Raw genomic sequence first — 20,261 nt, forward strand, 5'->3', positions numbered from 1 at the left:
GGAGAGCTAAGGTAGACTTTACTGACATCTACATACTTTATACTTTACTCTCTGCTTTTCCTCAAGCCTGACCACTCTTCCCTGTCTCCACTCCTCCAGGTGTCTTTCACTGAGAAGCTTCTCCGGTATCTGTCATCAAGCTCAAGCAGGTGAAGTGAGGTAATGTTTGTTTGTCTCTGACTGCTCTTCCTGAATCTTGCCCTTTAAAAACATGTAGAAATGATCTCAAATAGTGATTTACAAAAATGGCAGACATCTCGGCTAAATGTCATGGCGTCTGTGCCGTGTGTTCGAGTCAAAAATTCAGCTTCTGCTTTGTCAATATAGTGTATTTGTAGTGTGGATGAGGGATGTGGATTTCTCTTTAATTCACTGTTTGGAGAACATGCTGTTAACGGATAGTTAACAAGTGTTATTTTTGCACACGGCCATTTCAACCCCCACACTGTGCTGACATGTTTACGCTCTGTTTTGGAAAAGCACAGTACACGGCGTGCGTGGGAGTGCGTTGAGAAACTGAACAAAAGCAGAAGTGAAAACCCGGGCGTTCCTGAAGTGCTCAACATTTATAAAAAAAAAACTGAATACTGAGACGGACGCATATGGCACATTGTCACTGCACGGTCGGCACATCTCCTCCACGCACACACGGGCGCCAAGTAAGCCATGAGATGCACATGTACTGCAGCCAGCGTGTTTTTTTTTTTTTAGACTGTTCATAGAAAAGTCAGTACCACAGACTGCAACACTGTAAACACTGATCGAGGGAGGGAGAAGCAGGAGGTGATGGATGAACTCTCTGGACTACGGTGTCAGTCTCTGGGCCTTTTTGGAGGGAATAGGGGGTTTCAGGGGTGAAGCCAGGCTCAGTGAGGGCTGGAGGGGGTGGGACCTTGGTCTGGAGGCTTCCTCTCAATCACATCCCCATACGGATGCTTTGAATAATCTGAAAAATGGCTGAAAGCACACAGATCCACCCGTTAGATCATGTCATTATGTAAGTCTTTGTAAAGAAATGTATTTAATTGCATATTTGATAACATGCTTGTTTTACACTTCAAATTTGTTTTCTACTTCAGTAAAATTCTAATCTATACACACACTTTGCTACCTACCTGATCCACACACAACGAATACAAACAGGGCGAGTAACCAGGGGCCCACAGGATACTTCTCCTCTTGTGGTCGCTATAAGAAAAACATACACAGAGTACATTAGCATCACTGCTTGTGTCACCTCCTTTGGCCACCGTACCATCAAAAACACAGGTGACTAACTGCTGTTGCCATGGTAATTAACGGCCCGAGTGATCCCTGCCTGCACTCTCGTTTCTGACCAGTGTTTTTGAAACCACAACTTTTTTGTCTACCTTGAAACCTTTTGTATATGTTGAACCCAGCATACAAGTATCCTGTGGAAATGCGTCTATACATTCTGTATTGAGCACACCTTTATGAATGGAAGTGAAAGGATGCGTGTGTTTTTGCAGAATTATATTCGGGCTGCGAATCAGTATCAGTCAGTATTGGTATATCGGTCCGATACTGGTCAAAATCACTGGATCGGACATCAGACAGATAAAATTGCAGAATCCGATATAATCCAATAATCCTTATAATATATCGTATGGTTCAGAGTAAAAATGTAAACATTTTGGCTGAGTCATGTTTGGGCTTTTCATTTCTTCTGGCTTCTTCAGATGAATCATAAATAGTTGTAGAGAGCGGTCAAAAATGGCTCTTTTGATTCTAGAGACTGCAGACCCCAGAATGTTTAAAAATTTCAAAACACAAACGCAAATCAAAAAAGACAAATGCAAATCAAAAACACAAACGCAAACGCAAATCAAAAAACACAAAAACATTAACTCAAAACGGAAACGCAAATCACACAACGCAAACACAAAAGCAGAGAACACGAAAACATTAACTCACAACGCAAACACAAAAGCAGATGTGTGATTTGTGTTTGCGTTGTGAGGTATTGTTTTTGTGTTTTCTGCATTTGTGTTTGCGTTGTGAGTTAATGTTTTCGTGTTTTCTGCTTTTGTGTTTGCTTTGTGAGTTATTGTTTTCATGTTTTCTGCTTTTGTGTTGTGTTGTGTGATTTGTGTTTCTGTTTTGAGTTAATGTTTTTGTGTTTTTGATTTGTGTTGTGTTTTGTGATTTGCGTTCGTGTTTTGCACCTCAGGGCCACCGTAGATTATGCTCATTAAAATGTCCCCACTATGCAACTACAGTATGTAATTGCACTGAAAAAAAGAGAAAGAAAATAGTGTATAATTATCCAATGAAAGGTGCAGATGTGAGTTTGTCACATTGTGGCTCATCACATCAGCCGTACAGCACGAGTTAGTGCTGGTCACATTGTGGACGACATAGTATAGTAGGACGTACATCATAGTATAGTATGACGTTTTTGTCAAGTTTTGGACCAAAAAAACGTGTTTCAAAAAAATGGTCAGATTTTGGACGACATAGTATAGTAGGACGTACTACATAGTATAGTATGTCGTTTTTGTCACATTTTGGACCAATTTTTTTTTTCAAAAAATGGTCACATTATGGACGACATAGTATAGTAGGACGTACTGCATAGTATAGTATGACGTTTTTGTCAAGTTTTGGACCAAAAAAACGTTTTTCAAAAAAATGGTCAGATTTTGGACAACATAGTATAGTATGTCGTTTTTGTCAAATTTTGGACCAATTCTTTTTTTTCAAAAAATGGTCACATTATGGACGACATAGTATAGTAGGACGTACCACATAGTATAGTATGACGTTTTTGTCAAGTTTTGGACCAAAAAAAGTTTTTCAAAAAAATGGTCAGATTTTGGACGACATAGTATAGTATGTCGTTTTTGTCAAATTTTGGACCAATTTTTTTTTTCCAAAAATGGTCACATTATGGGCGACATAGTATAGTAGGACGTACTACATAGTATAGTATGACGTTTTTGTCAAGTTTTGGACCAAAAAAAGTTTTTCAAAAAAATGGTCAGATTTTGGACGACATAGTATAGTACGTCGTTTTTGTCCAATTTTGGACCAATTTTTTTTTTCAAAAAATGGTCACATTATGGACGACATAGTATAGTAGGACGTACCACATAGTATAGTATGACGTTTTTGTCAAGTTCTGGACCAAAAAAACGTTTCTCAAAAAAATGGTCAGATTTTGGACGACATAGTATAGTATGTCGTTTTTGTCAAATTTTGGACCATTTTTTTTTCCCAAAAATGGTCACATTATGGACGACATAGTATAGTATGACGTTTTTGTCAAGTTTTGGACCAAAAAAACGTTTTTCAAAAAAATGGTCAGATTTTGGACGACATAGTATATATAGTATGTCGTTTTTGTCAAATTTTGGACCAATTTTTTTTTTCAAAAAATGGTCACATTATGGACGACATAGTATAGTAGGACGTACCACATAGTATAGTATGACGTTTTTGTCAAGTTTTGGACCAAAAAAAGTTTTTCAGAAAAATGGTCAGATTTTGGACGACATAGTATAGTATGTCGTTTTTGTCAAATTTTGGACCAATTTTTTTTTTTTAAAAATGGTCACATTATGGACGACATAGTATAGTAGGACGTACCACATAGTATAGTATGACGTTTTTGTCAAGTTTTGGACCAAAAAAACGTTTTTCAAAAAAATGGTCAGATTTTGGACGACATAGTATATATAGTATGTCGTGTTTGTCAAATTTTGGACCAAATTTTTTTTTCAAAAAAAGGTCACATTATGGAGGACATAGTATAGTAGGACCTACCACATAGTATAGTATGACGTTTTTGTCAAGTTTTGGACCAAAAAAAGTTTTTCAAAAAAATGGTCAGATTTTGGATGACATAGTATATATAGTATGTCGTTTTTGTCAAATTTTGGACCAATTTTTTTTTTCCAAAAATGGTCACATTATGGACGACATAGTATAGTAGGACGTACTACATAGTATAGTATGACGTTTTTGTCAAGTTTTGGACCAAAAAAACGTTTGTCAAAAAAATGGTCAGATTTTGGACGACATAGTATAGTACGTCGTTTTTGTCAAATTTTGGACCAATTTTTTTTTTCAAAAAATGGTCACATTATGGACGACATAGTATAGTAGGACGTACCACATAGTATAGTATGACGTTTTTGTCAAGTTTTGGACCAAAAAAACGTTTTTCAAAAAAATGGTCAGATTTTGGACGACATAGTATATATAGTATGTTGTTTTTGTCAAATTTTGGACCAATTTTTTTTTTCAAAAAATGGTCACATTATGGACGACATAGTATAGTAGGACGTACCATATAGTATAGTATGACGTTTTTGTCAAGTTTTGGACCAAAAAAAGTTTTTCAAAAAAATGGTCAGATTTTGGACGACATAGTATAGTATGTCGTTTTTGTCAAATTTTGGACCAATTTTTTTTTTTTAAAAATGGTCACATTATGGACGACATAGTATAGTAGGACGTACCACATAGTATATTATGACGTTTTTGTCAAGTTTTGGACCAAAAAAACGTTTTTCAAAAAAATGGTCAGATTTTGGACGACATAGTATAGTATGTTGTTTTTGTCAAATTTTGGACCAATTTTTTTTTCAAAAAATGGTCACATTATGGACGACATAGTATAGTAGGACGTACTACATAGTATAGTATGTCGTTTTTGTCAAATTTTGGACCAATTTTTTTTTTCAAAAAATGGTCACATTATGGACGACATAGTATAGTATGAGGTACTGCATAGTATAGTGTGACGTTTTTGTCAAGTTTTGGACCAAAAAAAGTTTTTCAAAAAAATTGTCAGAATCAAAAACGACATAGTATAGTATGTCGTTTTTGTCCAATTTTGGACCAAATGTTTTTCTCCAAAAATGGTCACATTTTAGAGACATAGTATAGTATAACCTACTGCATAGTATAGTGTGACGTTTTTGTCAAGTTTTGGACCAAAAAAACGTTTTTCAAAAAAATTGTCAGAATCAAAAACGACATAGTATAGTATGTCGTTTTAGTCCAATTTTGGACCAAATTTTTTTTCTCCAAAAATGGTCACATTTTAGAGACATAGTATAGTATGAGGTACTGCATAGTATAGTGTGACGTTTTTGTCAAGTTTTGGACCAAAAAAACGTTTTTCAAAAAAATGGTCAGATTTTGGACGACATAGTATATAGTATGTTGTTTTTGTCAAATTTTGGACCAATTTTTTTTTCAAAAAATCGTCACATTATAGACGACATAGTATAGTAGGACGTACTACATAGTATAGTATGTCGTTTTTGTCAAATTTTGGACCAATTTTTTTTTTCAAAAAATGGTCACATTATGGACGACATAGTATAGTATGAGGTACTGCATAGTATAGTGTGACGTTTTTGTCAAGTTTTGGACCAAAAAAACGTTTTTCAAAAAAATTGTCAGAATCAAAAACGACATAGTATAGTATGTCGTTTTTGTCCAATTTTGGACCAAATTTTTTTCTCCAAAAATGGTCACATTTTAGAGACATAGTATAGTATAACCTACTGCATAGTATAGTGTGACGTTTTTGTCAAGTTTTGGACCAAAAAAACGTTTTTCAAAAAAATTGTCAGAATCAAAAACGACATAGTATATTATGTCGTTTTAGTCCAATTTTGGACAAAAAATTTTTTCTCCAAAAATGGTCACATTTTAGAGACATAGTATAGTATGAGGTACTGCATAGTATAGTGTGACGTTTTTGTCAAGTTTTGGACCAAAAAAAAGTTTTTCAAAAAAATTGTCAGAATCAAAAACGACATAGTATAGTATGTCGTTTTTGTCCAATTTTGGACCAAATTTTTTTTCTCCAAAAATGGTCACATTTTAGAGACATAGTATAGTATAACGTACTGCATAGTATAGTGTGACGTTTTTGTCAAGTTTTGGACCAAAAAAACGTTTTTCAAAAAAATTGTCAGAATCAAAAACGACATAGTATAGTATGTCGTTTTTGTCCAATTTTGGACCAAATTCTTTTTCTCCAAAAATGGTCACATTTTAGAGACATAGTATAGTATGAGGTACTGCATAGTATAGTGTGACGTTTTTGTCAAGTTTTGTACCAAAAAAACGTTTTTCAAAAAAATTGTCAGAATCAAAAACGACATAGTATAGTATGTCGTTTTTGTCCAATTTTGGACCAAATTTTTTTTCTCCAAAAATGGTCACATTTTAGAGACATAGTATAGTATGAGGTACTGCATAGTATAGTGTGACGTTTTTGTCAAGTTTTGGACCAAAAAAACGTTTTTCAAAAAAATTGTCAGAATCAAAAACGACATAGTATAGTATGTCGTTTTTGTCCAATTTTGGACCAAATTTTTTTTCTCCAAAAATGGTCACATTTTAGAGAGATAGTATAGTGTAACGTACTGCATAGTATAGTGTGACGTTTTTGTCAAGTTTTGGACCAAAAAAACGTTTTTCAAAAAAATTGTCAGAATCAAAAACGACATAGTATAGTATGTCGTTTTTGTCCAATTTTTGACCAAATTTTTTTTCTCCAAAAATGGTCACATTTTAGAGACATAGTATAGTATGAGGTACTGCATAGTATAGTGTGACGTTTTTGTCAAGTTTTGGACCAAAAAAACGTTTTTCAAAAAAATTGTCAGAATCAAAAACGACATAGTATAGTATGTCGTTTTTGTCCAATTTTTGACCAAATTTTTTTTCTCCGAAAATGGTCACATTTTAGAGACATAGTATAGTATAATGTACTGCATAGTATAGTGTGACGTTTTTGTCAAGTTTTGGACCAAAAAAAGTTTTTCAAAAAAATTGTCAGAATCAAAAACGACATAGTATAGTATGTCGTTTTTGTCCAATTTTGGACCAAATTTTTTTTCTCCAAAAATGGTCACATTTTAGAGACATAGTATAGTGTAACGTACTGCAAAGTATAGTGTGACGTTTTTGTCAAGTTTTGGACCAAAAAAACGTTTTTCAAAAAAATTGTCAGAATCAAAAACGACATAGTATAGTATGTCGTTTTTGTCCAATTTTGGACCAAATTTTTTTTCTCCAAAAATGGTCACATTTTAGAGACATAGTATAGTATAACGTACTGCATAGTATAGTGTGACGTTTTTGTCAAGTTTTGGACCAAAAAAACGTTTTTCAAAAAAATTGTCAGAATCAAAAACGACATAGTATAGTATGTCGTTTTTGTCCAATTTTGGACCAAATTTTTTTCTCAAAAAATGGTCACATTATGGACGACATAGTATAGTAGGACGTACCACATAGTATAGTATGACGTTTTTGTCAAGTTTTGGACCAAAAAAAGTTTTTCAAAAAAATTGTCAGATTTTGGACGACATAGTATAGTATGTCGTTTTTGTCAAATTTTGGACCAATTTTTCTTTTTAAAAAAATGGTCACATTATGGACGACATAGTATAGTAGGACGTACCACATAGTATAGTATGACGTTTTTGTCAAGTTTTGGACCAAAAAAACGTTTTTCAAAAAAATGGTCAGATTTTGGACGACATAGTATAGTATGTTGTTTTTGTCAAATTTTGGACCAATTTTTTTTTCAAAAAATGGTCACATTATGGACGACATAGTATAGTAGGACGTACTACATAGTATAGTATGTCGTTTTTGTCAAATTTTGGACCAATTTTTTTTTCAAAAAATGGTCACATTATGGACGACATAGTATAGTATGAGGTACTGCATAGTATAGTGTGACGTTTTTGTCAAGTTTTGGACCAAAAAAACGTTTTTCAAAAAAATTGTCAGAATCAAAAACGACATAGTATAGTATGTCGTTTTTGTCCAATTTTGGACCAAATTTTTTTCTCCAAAAATGGTCACATTTTAGAGACATAGTATAGTATAACCTACTGCATAGTATAGTGTGACGTTTTTGTCAAGTTTTGGACCAAAAAAACGTTTTTCAAAAAAATTGTCAGAATCAAAAACGACATAGTATAGTATGTCGTTTTTGTCCAATTTTGGACCAAATTCTTTTTCTCCAAAAATGGTCACATTTTAGAGACATAGTATAGTATGAGGTACTGCATAGTATAGTGTGACGTTTTTGTCAAGTTTTGTACCAAAAAAACGTTTTTCAAAAAAATTGTCAGAATCAAAAACGACATAGTATAGTATGTCGTTTTTGTCCAATTTTGGACCAAATTTTTTTTCTCCAAAAATGGTCACATTTTAGAGACATAGTATAGTATGAGGTACTGCATAGTATAGTGTGACGTTTTTGTCAAGTTTTGGACCAAAAAAACGTTTTTCAAAAAAATTGTCAGAATCAAAAACGACATAGTATAGTATGTCGTTTTTGTCCAATTTTTGACCAAATTTTTTTTCTCCGAAAATGGTCACATTTTAGAGACATAGTATAGTATAACGTACTGCATAGTATAGTGTGACGTTTTTGTCAAGTTTTGGACCAAAAAAGTTTTTCAAAAAAATTGTCAGAATCAAAAACGACATAGTATAGTATGTCGTTTTTGTCCAATTTTGGACCAAATTTTTTTTCTCCAAAAATGGTCACATTTTAGAGACATAGTATAGTGTAACGTACTGCATAGTATAGTGTGACGTTTTTGTCAAGTTTTGGACCAAAAAAACGTTTTTCAAAAAAATTGTCAGAATCAAAAACGACATAGTATAGTATGTCGTTTTTGTCCAATTTTGGACCAAATTTTTTTTCTCCAAAAATGGTCACATATTAGAGACATAGTATAGTATAACGTACTGCATAGTATAGTGTGACGTTTTTGTCAAGTTTTGGACCAAAAAAACGTTTTTCAAAAAAATTGTCAGATTTTGGACGACATAGTATAGTATGTCGTTTTTGTCCAATTTTGGACCAAATTTTTTTTCTCCAAAAATGGTCACATTTTAGAGACATAGTATAGTATGAGGTACTGCATAGTATAGTGTGACGTTTTTGTCAAGTTTTGGACCAAAAAAACGTTTTTCAAAAAAATTGTCAGAATCAAAAACGACATAGTATAGTATGTCGTTTTTGTCCAATTTTGGACCAAATTCTTTTTCTCCAAAAATGGTCACATTTTAGAGACATAGTATAGTATGAGGTACTGCATAGTATAGTGTGACGTTTTTGTCACGTTTTGTACCAAAAAAACGTTTTTCAAAAAAATTGTCAGAATCAAAAACGACATAGTATAGTATGTCGTTTTTGTCCAATTTTGGACCAAATTTTTTTTCTCCAAAAATGGTCACATTTTAGAGACATAGTATAGTATGAGGTACTGCATAGTATAGTGTGACGTTTTTGTCAAGTTTTGGACCAAAAAAACGTTTTTCAAAAAAATTGTCAGAATCAAAAACGACATAGTATAGTATGTCGTTTTTGTCCAATTTTTGACCAAATTTTTTTTCTCCGAAAATGGTCACATTTTAGAGACATAGTATAGTATAATGTACTGCATAGTATAGTGTGACGTTTTTGTCAAGTTTTGGACCAAAAAAAGTTTTTCAAAAAAATTGTCAGAATCAAAAACGACATAGTATAGTATGTCGTTTTTGTCCAATTTTGGACCAAATTTTTTTTCTCCAAAAATGGTCACATTTTAGAGACATAGTATAGTGTAACGTACTGCATAGTATAGTGTGACGTTTTTGTCAAGTTTTGGACCAAAAAAACGTTTTTCAAAAAAATTGTCAGAATCAAAAACGACATAGTATAGTATGTCGTTTTTGTCCAATTTTGGACCAAATTTTTTTTCTCCAAAAATGGTCACATTTTAGAGACATAGTATAGTATAACGTACTGCATAGTATAGTGTGACGTTTTTGTCAAGTTTTGGACCAAAAAAACGTTTTTCAAAAAAATTGTCAGATTTTGGACGACATAGTATAGTATGTCGTTTTTGTCCAATTTTGGACCAAATTTTTTTTCTCCAAAAATGGTCACATTTTAGAGACATAGTATAGTATGAGGTACTGCATAGTATAGTGTGACGTTTTTGTCAAGTTTTGGACCAAAAAAACGTTTTTCAAAAAAATTGTCAGAATCAAAAACGACATAGTATAGTATGTCGTTTTTGTCCAATTTTGGACCAAATTTTTTTTCTCCAAAAATGGTCACATTTTAGAGACATAGTATAGTATAACGTACTGCATAGTATAGTGTGACGTTTTTGTCAAGTTTTGGACCAAAAAAACGTTTTTCAAAAAAATTGTCAGAATCAAAAACGACATAGTATAGTATGTCGTTTTTGTCCAATTTTGGACCAAATTTTTTTTCTCCAAAAATGGTCACATTTTAGAGACATAGTATAGTATGAGGTACTGCATAGTATAGTGTGACGTTTTTGTCAAGTTTTGGACCAAAAAAACGTTTTTCAAAAAAATTGTCAGAATCAAAAACGACATAGTATAGTATGTCGTTTTTGTCCAATTTTGGACCAAATTTTTTTTCTCCAAAAATGGTCACATTTTAGAGACATAGTATAGTATAACGTACTGCATAGTATAGTGTGACGTTTTTGTCAAGTTTTGGACCAAAAAAACGTTTTTCAAAAAAATTGTCAGAATCAAAAACGACATAGTATAGTATGTCGTTTTTGTCCAATTTTGGACCAAATTTTTTTTCTCCAAAAATTGTCACATTTTAGAGACATAGTATAGTATAACGTACTGCATAGTATAGTGTGACGTTTTTGTCAAGTTTTGGACCAAAAAAACGTTTTTCAAAAAAATTGTCAGAATCAAAAACGACATAGTATAGTATGTCGTTTTTGTCCAATTTTGGACCAAATTTTTTTTCTCCAAAAATGGTCACATTTTAGAGACATAGTATAGTATAACGTACTGCATAGTATAGTGTGACGTTTTTGTCAAGTTTTGGACCAAAAAAACGTTTTTCAAAAAAATTGTCAGAATCAAAAACGACATAGTATAGTATGTCGTTTTTGTCCAATTTTGGACCAAATTTTTTTTCTCCAAAAATTGTCACATTTTAGAGACATAGTATAGTATAACGTACTGCATAGTATAGTGTGACGTTTTTGTCAAGTTTTGGACCAAAAAAACGTTTTTCAAAAAAATTGTCAGAATCAAAAACGACATAGTATAGTATGTCGTTTTTGTCCAATTTTGGACCAAATTTTTTTTCTCCAAAAATGGTCACATTTTAGAGACATAGTATAGTATGAGGTACTGCATAGTATAGTGTGACGTTTTTGTCATGTTTTGGACCAAAAAAACGTTTTTCAAAAAAATTGTCAGAATCAAAAACGACATAGTATAGTATGTCGTTTTTGTCCAATTTTGGACCAAATTTTTTTTCTCCAAAAATGGTCACATTTTAGAGACATAGTATAGTATAACGTACTGCATAGTATAGTGTGACGTTTTTGTCAAGTTTTGGACCAAAAAAACGTTTTTCAAAAAAATTGTCAGAATCAAAAACGACATAGTATAGTATGTCGTTTTTGTCCAATTTTGGACCAAATTTTTTTTCTCCAAAAATGGTCACATTTTAGAGACATAGTATAGTATAACGTACTGCATAGTATAGTGTGACGTTTTTGTCAAGTTTTGGACCAAAAAAACGTTTTTCAAAAAAATTGTCAGAATCAAAAACGACATAGTATAGTATGTCGTTTTTGTCCAATTTTGGACCAAATTTTTTTTCTCCAAAAATGGTCACATTTTAGAGACATAGTATAGTGTAACGTACTGCATAGTATAGTGTGACGTTTTTGTCAAGTTTTGGACCAAATTTTTTTTCTCCAAAAATGGTCACATTTTAGAGACATAGTATAGTGTAACGTACTGCATAGTATAGTGTGACGTTTTTGTCAAGTTTTGGACCAAAAAAACGTTTTTCAAAAAAATTGTCAGAATCAAAAACGACATAGTATAGTATGTCGTTTTTGTCCAATTTTGGACCAAATTTTTTTTCTCCAAAAATGGTCACATTTTAGAGACATAGTATAGTATAACGTACTGCATAGTATAGTGTGACGTTTTTGTCAAGTTTTGGACCAAAAAAACGTTTTCAAAAAAATTGTCAGAATCAAAAACGACATAGTATAGTATGTCGTTTTTGTCCAATTTTGGACCAAATTTTTTTTCTCCAAAAATGGTCACATTTTAGAGACATAGTATAGTATAACGTACTGCATAGTATAGTGTGACGTTTTTGTCAAGTTTTGGACCAAAAAAACGTTTTTCAAAAAAATTGTCAGAATCAAAAACGACATAGTATAGTATGTCGTTTTTGTCCAATTTTGGACCAAATTTTTTTTCTCCAAAAATGGTCACATTTTAGAGACATAGTATAGTATGAGGTACTGCATAGTATAGTGTGACGTTTTTGTCAAGTTTTGGACCAAAAAAACGTTTTTCAAAAAAATTGTCAGAATCAAAAACGACATAGTATAGTATGTCGTTTTTGTCCAATTTTGGACCAAATTTTTTTTCTCCAAAAATGGTCACATTTTAGAGACATAGTATAGTATGAGGTACTGCATAGTATAGTGTGACGTTTTTGTCAAGTTTTGGACCAAAAAAACGTTTTTCAAAAAAATTGTCAGAATCAAAAACGACATAGTATAGTATGTCGTTTTTGTCCAATTTTGGACCAAATTTTTTTTCTCCAAAAATGGTCACATTTTAAAGACATAGTATAGTGTAACGTACTGCATAGTATAGTGTGACGTTTTTGTCAAGTTTTGGACCAAATTTTTTTTCTCCAAAAATGGTCACATTTTAGAGACATAGTATAGTGTAACGTACTGCATAGTATAGTGTGACGTTTTTGTCAAGTTTTGGACCAAAAAAACGTTTTTCAAAAAAATTGTCAGAATCAAAAACGACATAGTATAGTATGTCGTTTTTGTCCAATTTTGGACCAAATTTTTTTTCTCCAAAAATGGTCACATTTTAGAGACATAGTATAGTATAACGTACTGCATAGTATAGTGTGACGTTTTTGTCAAGTTTTGGACCAAAAAAACGTTTTCAAAAAAATTGTCAGAATCAAAAACGACATAGTATAGTATGTCGTTTTTGTCCAATTTTGGACCAAATTTTTTTTCTCCAAAAATGGTCACATTTTAGAGACATAGTATAGTATAACGTACTGCATAGTATAGTGTGACGTTTTTGTCAAGTTTTGGACCAAAAAAACGTTTTTCAAAAAAATTGTCAGAATCAAAAACGACATAGTATAGTATGTCGTTTTTGTCCAATTTTGGACCAAATTTTTTTTCTCCAAAAATGGTCACATTTTAGAGACATAGTATAGTATGAGGTACTGCATAGTATAGTGTGACGTTTTTGTCAAGTTTTGGACCAAAAAAACGTTTTTCAAAAAAATTGTCAGAATCAAAAACGACATAGTATAGTATGTCGTTTTTGTCCAATTTTGGACCAAATTTTTTTTCTCCAAAAATGGTCACATTTTAGAGACATAGTATAGTATAACGTACTGCATAGTATAGTGTGACGTTTTTGTCAAGTTTTGGACCAAAAAAACGTTTTTCAAAAAAATTGTCAGAATCAAAAACGACATAGTATAGTATGTCGTTTTTGTCCAATTTTGGACCAAATTTTTTTTCTCCAAAAATGGTCACATTTTAGAGACATAGTATAGTATGAGGTACTGCATAGTATAGTGTGACGTTTTTGTCAAGTTTTGGACCAAAAAAACGTTTTTCAAAAAAATTGTCAGAATCAAAAACGACATAGTATAGTATGTCGTTTTTGTCCAATTTTGGACCAAATTTTTTTTCTCCAAAAATGGTCACATTTTAGAGACATAGTATAGTATAACGTACTGCATAGTATAGTGTGACGTTTTTGTCAAGTTTTGGACCAAAAAAAAGTTTTTCAAAAAAATTGTCAGAATCAAAAACGACATAGTATAGTATGTCGTTTTTGTCCAATTTTGGACCAAATTTTTTTTCTCCAAAAATGGTCACATTTTAGAGACATAGTATAGTATAACGTACTGCATAGTATAGTGTGACGTTTTTGTCAAGTTTTGGACCAAAAAAACGTTTTTCAAAAAATTGTCAGAATCAAAAACGACATAGTATAGTATGTCGTTTTTGTCCAATTTTGGACCAAATTTTTTTTCTCCAAAAATGGTCACATTTTAGAGACATAGTATAGTGTAACGTACTGCATAGTATAGTGTGACGTTTTTGTCAAGTTTTGGACCAAAAAAACGTTTTTCAAAAAAATTGTCAGAATCAAAAACGACATAGTATAGTATGTCGTTTTTGTCCAATTTTGGACCAAATTTTTTTTCTCCAAAAATGGTCACATTTTAGAGACATAGTATAGTATAACGTACTGCATAGTATAGTGTGACGTTTTTGTCAAGTTTTGGACCAAAAAAACGTTTTTCAAAAAAATTGTCAGAATCAAAAACGACATAGTATAGTATGTCGTTTTTGTCCAATTTTGGACCAAATTTTTTTTCTCCAAAAATGGTCACATTTTAGAGACATAGTATAGTATAACGTACTGCATAGTATAGTGTGACGTTTTTGTCAAGTTTTGGACCAAAAAAACGTTTTTCAAAAAAATTGTCAGAATCAAAAACGACATAGTATAGTATGTCGTTTTTGTCCAATTTTGGACCAAATTTTTTTTCTCCAAAAATGGTCACATTTTAGAGACATAGTATAGTATAACGTACTGCATAGTATAGTGTGACGTTTTTGTCAAGTTTTGGACCAAAAAAACGTTTTTCAAAAAAATTGTCAGAATCAAAAACGACATAGTATAGTATGTCGTTTTTGTCCAATTTTGGACCAAATTTTTTTTCTCTAAAAATGGTCACATTTTAGAGACATAGTATAGTATGAGGTACTGCATAGTATAGTGTGACGTTTTTGTCAAGTTTTGGACCAAAAAAACGTTTTTCAAAAAAATTGTCAGAATCAAAAACGACATAGTATAGTATGTCGTTTTTGTCCAATTTTGGACCAAATTTTTTTTCTCCAAAAATGGTCACATTTTAGAGACATAGTATAGTATGAGGTACTGCATAGTATAGTGTGACGTTTTTGTCAAGTTTTGGACCAAAAAAACGTTTTTCAAAAAAATTGTCAGAATCAAAAACGACATAGTATAGTATGTCGTTTTTGTCCAATTTTTGACCAAATTTTTTTTCTCCAAAAATGGTCACATTTTAGAGACATAGTATAGTGTAACGTACTGCATAGTATAGTGTGACGTTTTTGTCAAGTTTTGGACCAAAAAAACGTTTTTCAAAAAAATTGTCAGAATCAAAAACGACACAGTATAGTATGTCGTTTTTGTCCAATTTTGGACCAAATTTTTTTTCTCCAAAAATGGTCACATTTTAGAGACATAGTATAGTATAACGTACTGCATAGTATAGTGTGACGTTTTTGTCAAGTTTTGGACCAAAAAAACGTTTTTCAAAAAAATTGTCAGATTTTGGACGACATAGTATAGTATGTCGTTTTTGTCCAATTTTGGACCAAATTTTTTTTCTCCAAAAATGGTCACATTTTAGAGACATAGTATAGTATGAGGTACTGCATAGTATAGTGTGACGTTTTTGTCAAGTTTTGGACCAAAAAAACGTTTTTCAAAAAAATTGTCAGAATCAAAAACGACATAGTATAGTATGTCGTTTTTGTCCAATTTTGGACCAAATTTTTTTCTCCAAAAATGGTCACATTTTAGAGACATAGTATAGTATAACGTACTGCATAGTATAGTGTGACGTTTTTGTCAAGTTTTGGACCAAAAAAACGTTTTCAAAAAAATTGTCAGAATCAAAAACGACATAGTATAGTATGTCGTTTTTGTCCAATTTTGGACCAAATTTTTTTTCTCCAAAAATGGTCACATTTTAGAGACATAGTATAGTATAACGTACTGCATAGTATAGTGTGACGTTTTTGTCAAGTTTTGGACCAAAAAAACGTTTTTCAAAAAAATTGTCAGAATCAAAAACGACATAGTATAGTATGTCGTTTTTGTCCAATTTTGGACCAAATTTTTTTTCTCCAAAAATGGTCACATTTTAGAGACATAGTATAGTATGAGGTACTGCATAGTATAGTGTGACGTTTTTGTCAAGTTTTGGACCAAAAAAACGTTTTTCAAAAAAATTGTCAGAATCAAAAACGACATAGTATAGTATGTCGTTTTTGTCCAATTTTGGACCAAATTTTTTTTCTCCAAAAATGGTCACATTTTAGAGACATAGTATAGTATAACGTACTGCATAGTATAGTGTGACGTTTTTGTCAAGTTTTGGACCAAAAAAACGTTTTTCAAAAAAATTGTCAGAATCAAAAACGACATAGTATAGTATGTCGTTTTTGTCCAATTTTGGACCAAATTTTTTTTCTCCAAAAATGGTCACATTTTAGAGACATAGTATAGTATGAGGTACTGCATAGTATAGTGTGACGTTTTTGTCAAGTTTTGGACCAAAAAAACGTTTTTCAAAAAAATTGTCAGAATCAAAAACGACATAGTATAGTATGTCGTTTTTGTCCAATTTTGGACCAAATTTTTTTTCTCCAAAAATGGTCACATTTTAGAGACATAGTATAGTGTAACGTACTGCATAGTATAGTGTGACGTTTTTGTCAAGTTTTGGACCAAAAAAACGTTTTTCAAAAAAATTGTCAGAATCAAAAACGACATAGTATAGTATGTCGTTTTTGTCCAATTTTGGACCAAATTTTTTTTCTCCAAAAATGGTCACATTTTAGAGACATAGTATAGTATGAGGTACTGCATAGTATAGTGTGACGTTTTTGTCAAGTTTTGGACCAAAAAAACGTTTTTCAAAAAAATTGTCAGAATCAAAAACGACATAGTATAGTATGTCGTTTTTGTCCAATTTTGGACCAAATTTTTTTTCTCCAAAAATGGTCACATTTTAGAGACATAGTATAGTGTAACGTACTGCATAGTATAGTGTGACGTTTTTGTCAAGTTTTGGACCAAAAAAACGTTTTTCAAAAAAATTGTCAGAATCAAAAACGACATAGTATAGTATGTCGTTTTTGTCCAATTTTGGACCAAATTTTTTTCTCCAAAAATGGTCACATTTTAGAGACATAGTATAGTATAACGTACTGCATAGTATAGTGTGACGTTTTTGTCAAGTTTTGGACCAAAAAAACGTTTTCAAAAAAATTGTCAGAATCAAAAACGACATAGTATAGTATGTCGTTTTTGTCCAATTTTGGACCAAATTTTTTTTCTCCAAAAATGGTCACATTTTAGAGACATAGTATAGTATGAGGTACTGCATAGTATAGTGTGACGTTTTTGTCAAGTTTTGGACCAAAAAAACGTTTTTCAAAAAAATTGTCAGAATCAAAAACGACATAGTATAGTATGTCGTTTTTGTCCAATTTTGGACCAAATTTTTTTTCTCCAAAAATGGTCACATTTTAGAGACATAGTATAGTATAACGTACTGCATAGTATAGTGTGACGTTTTTGTCAAGTTTTGGACCAAAAAAACGTTTTTCAAAAAAATTGTCAGAATCAAAAACGACATAGTATAGTATGTCGTTTTTGTCCAATTTTGGACCAAATTTTTTTTCTCCAAAAATGGTCACATTTTAGAGACATAGTATAGTATGAGGTACTGCATAGTATAGTGTGACGTTTTTGTCAAGTTTTGGACCAAAAAAACGTTTTTCAAAAAAATTGTCAGAATCAAAAACGACATAGTATAGTATGTCGTTTTTGTCCAATTTTGGACCAAATTTTTTTTCTCCAAAAATGGTCACATTTTAGAGACATAGTATAGTGTAACGTACTGCATAGTATAGTGTGACGTTTTTGTCAAGTTTTGGACCAAAAAAACGTTTTTCAAAAAAATTGTCAGAATCAAAAACGACATAGTATAGTATGTCGTTTTTGTCCAATTTTGGACCAAATTTTTTTTCTCCAAAAATGGTCACATTTTAGAGACATAGTATAGTATGAGGTACTGCATAGTATAGTGTGACGTTTTTGTCAAGTTTTGGACCAAAAAAACGTTTTTCAAAAAAATTGTCAGAATCAAAAACGACATAGTATAGTATGTCGTTTTTGTCCAATTTTGGACCAAATTTTTTTTCTCCAAAAATGGTCACATTTTAGAGACATAGTATAGTATAACGTACTGCATAGTATAGTGTGACGTTTTTGTCAAGTTTTGGACCAAAAAAACGTTTTTCAAAAAAATTGTCAGAATCAAAAATGACATAGTATAGTATGTCGTTTTTGTCCAATTTTGGACCAAATTTTTTTTCTCCAAAAATGGTCACATTTTAGAGACATAGTATAGTATAACGTACTGCATAGTATAGTGTGACGTTTTTGTCCAGTTTTGGACCAAAAAAACGTTTTTCAAAAAAATTGTCAGATTTTGGACGACATAGTATAGTATGTCGTTTTTGTCCAATTTTGGACCAAATTTTTTTTCTCCAAAAATGGTCACATTTTAGAGACATAGTATAGTATGAGGTACTGCATAGTATAGTGTGACGTTTTTGTCAAGTTTTGGACCAAAAAAACGTTTTTCAAAAAAATTGTCAGAATCAAAAACGACATAGTATAGTATGTCGTTTTTGTCCAATTTTGGACCAAATTTTTTTTCTCCAAAAATGGTCACATTTTAGAGACATAGTATAGTATAACGTACTGCATAGTATAGTGTGACGTTTTTGTCAAGTTTTGGACCAAAAAAACGTTTTTCAAAAAAATTGTCAGAATCAAAAACGACATAGTATAGTATGTCGTTTTTGTCCAATTTTGGACCAAATTTTTTTTCTCCAAAAATGGTCACATTTTAGAGACATAGTATAGTATAACGTACTGCATAGTATAGTGTGACGTTTTTGTCAAGTTTTGGACCAAAAAAACGTTTTTCAAAAAAATTGTCAGAATCAAAAACGACATAGTATAGTATGTCGTTTTTGTCCAATTTTGGACCAAATTTTTTTTCTCCGAAAATGGTCACATTTTAGAGACATAGTATAGTATAACGTACTGCATAGTATAGTGTGACGTTTTTGTCAAGTTTTGGACCAAAAAAACGTTTTTCAAAAAAATTGTCAGAATCAAAAACGACATAGTATAGTATGTCGTTTTTGTCCAATTTTTGACCAAATTTTTTTTCTCCGAAAATGGTCACATTTTAGAGACATAGTATAGTATAACATACTATATAGTATAGTGTGACGTTTTTGTCAAGTTTTGGACCAAAAAAACGTTTTTCAAAAAAATTGTCAGAATCAAAAACGACATAGTATAGTATGTCGTTTTTGTCCAATTTTGGACCAAATTTTTTTTCTCCAAAAATGGTCACATTTTAGAGACATAGTATAGTGTAACGTACTGCAAAGTATAGTGTGACGTTTTTGTCAAGTTTTGGACCAAAAAAACGTTTTTCAAAAAAATTGTCAGAATCAAAAACGACATAGTATAGTATGTCGTTTTTGTCCAATTTTGGACCAAATTTTTTTTCTCCAAAAATGGTCACATTTTAGAGACATAGTATAGTATAACGTACTGCATAGTATAGTGTGACGTTTTTGTCCAGTTTTGGACCAAAAAAACGTTTTTAAAAAAAATTGTCAGATTTTGGACGACATAGTATAGTATGTCGTTTTTGTCCAATTTTGGACCAAATTTTTTTTCTCCAAAAATGGTCACATTTTAGAGACATAGTATAGTATGAGGTACTGCATAGTATAGTGTGACGTTTTTGTCAAGTTTTGGACCAAAAAAACGTTTTTCAAAAAAATTGTCAGAATCAAAAACGACATAGTATAGTATGTCGTTTTTGTCCAATTTTGGACCAAATTTTTTTTCTCCAAAAATGGTCACATTTTAGAGACATAGTATAACGTACTGCATAGTATAGTGTCACGTTTTTGTCAAGTTTTGGACCAAAAAAACGTTTTTCAAAAAAATTGTCAGAATCAAAAACGACATAGTATAGTATGTCGTTTTTGTCCAATTTTTGACCAAATTTTTTTTCTCCAAAAATGGTCACATTTTAGAGACATAGTATAGTGTAACGTACTGCATAGTATAGTGTGACGTTTTTGTCAAGTTTTGGACCAAAATAACGTTTTTCAAAAAAATTGTCAGAATCAAAAACGACAGTATAGTATGTCGTTTTTGTCCAATTTTGGACCAAATTTTTTTTCTCCAAAAATGGTCACATTTTAGAGACATAGTATAGTATAACGTACTGCATAGTATAGTGTGAC

The 20,261-nt window shown here is 31.6% G+C and overlaps 1 protein-coding gene across 1 annotated transcript in view; it reads right to left on the reverse strand.

Moving 5' to 3' along the window:
• Positions 1-916: 916 nt before the first annotated feature.
• The window catches only part of serp2 (stress-associated endoplasmic reticulum protein family member 2), a gene marked incomplete at both ends in the record, with an annotated part of 31,225 nt that continues 11,880 nt past the window's right edge, over positions 917-20,261 (reverse strand). The window contains 2 exons of the mRNA XM_083908615.1: positions 917-957; positions 1,116-1,188. Of these exons, the coding sequence (XP_083764741.1) occupies positions 917-957; positions 1,116-1,188 (114 nt within the window). The remainder of the gene's footprint in view (positions 958-1,115; positions 1,189-20,261) is intronic.

The sequence above is a fragment of the Microchirus variegatus genome, assembly GCF_963457635.1.
Source record: "Microchirus variegatus genome assembly, chromosome: 22".
In the NCBI taxonomy this organism is placed as follows: domain Eukaryota; kingdom Metazoa; phylum Chordata; class Actinopteri; order Pleuronectiformes; family Soleidae; genus Microchirus; species Microchirus variegatus.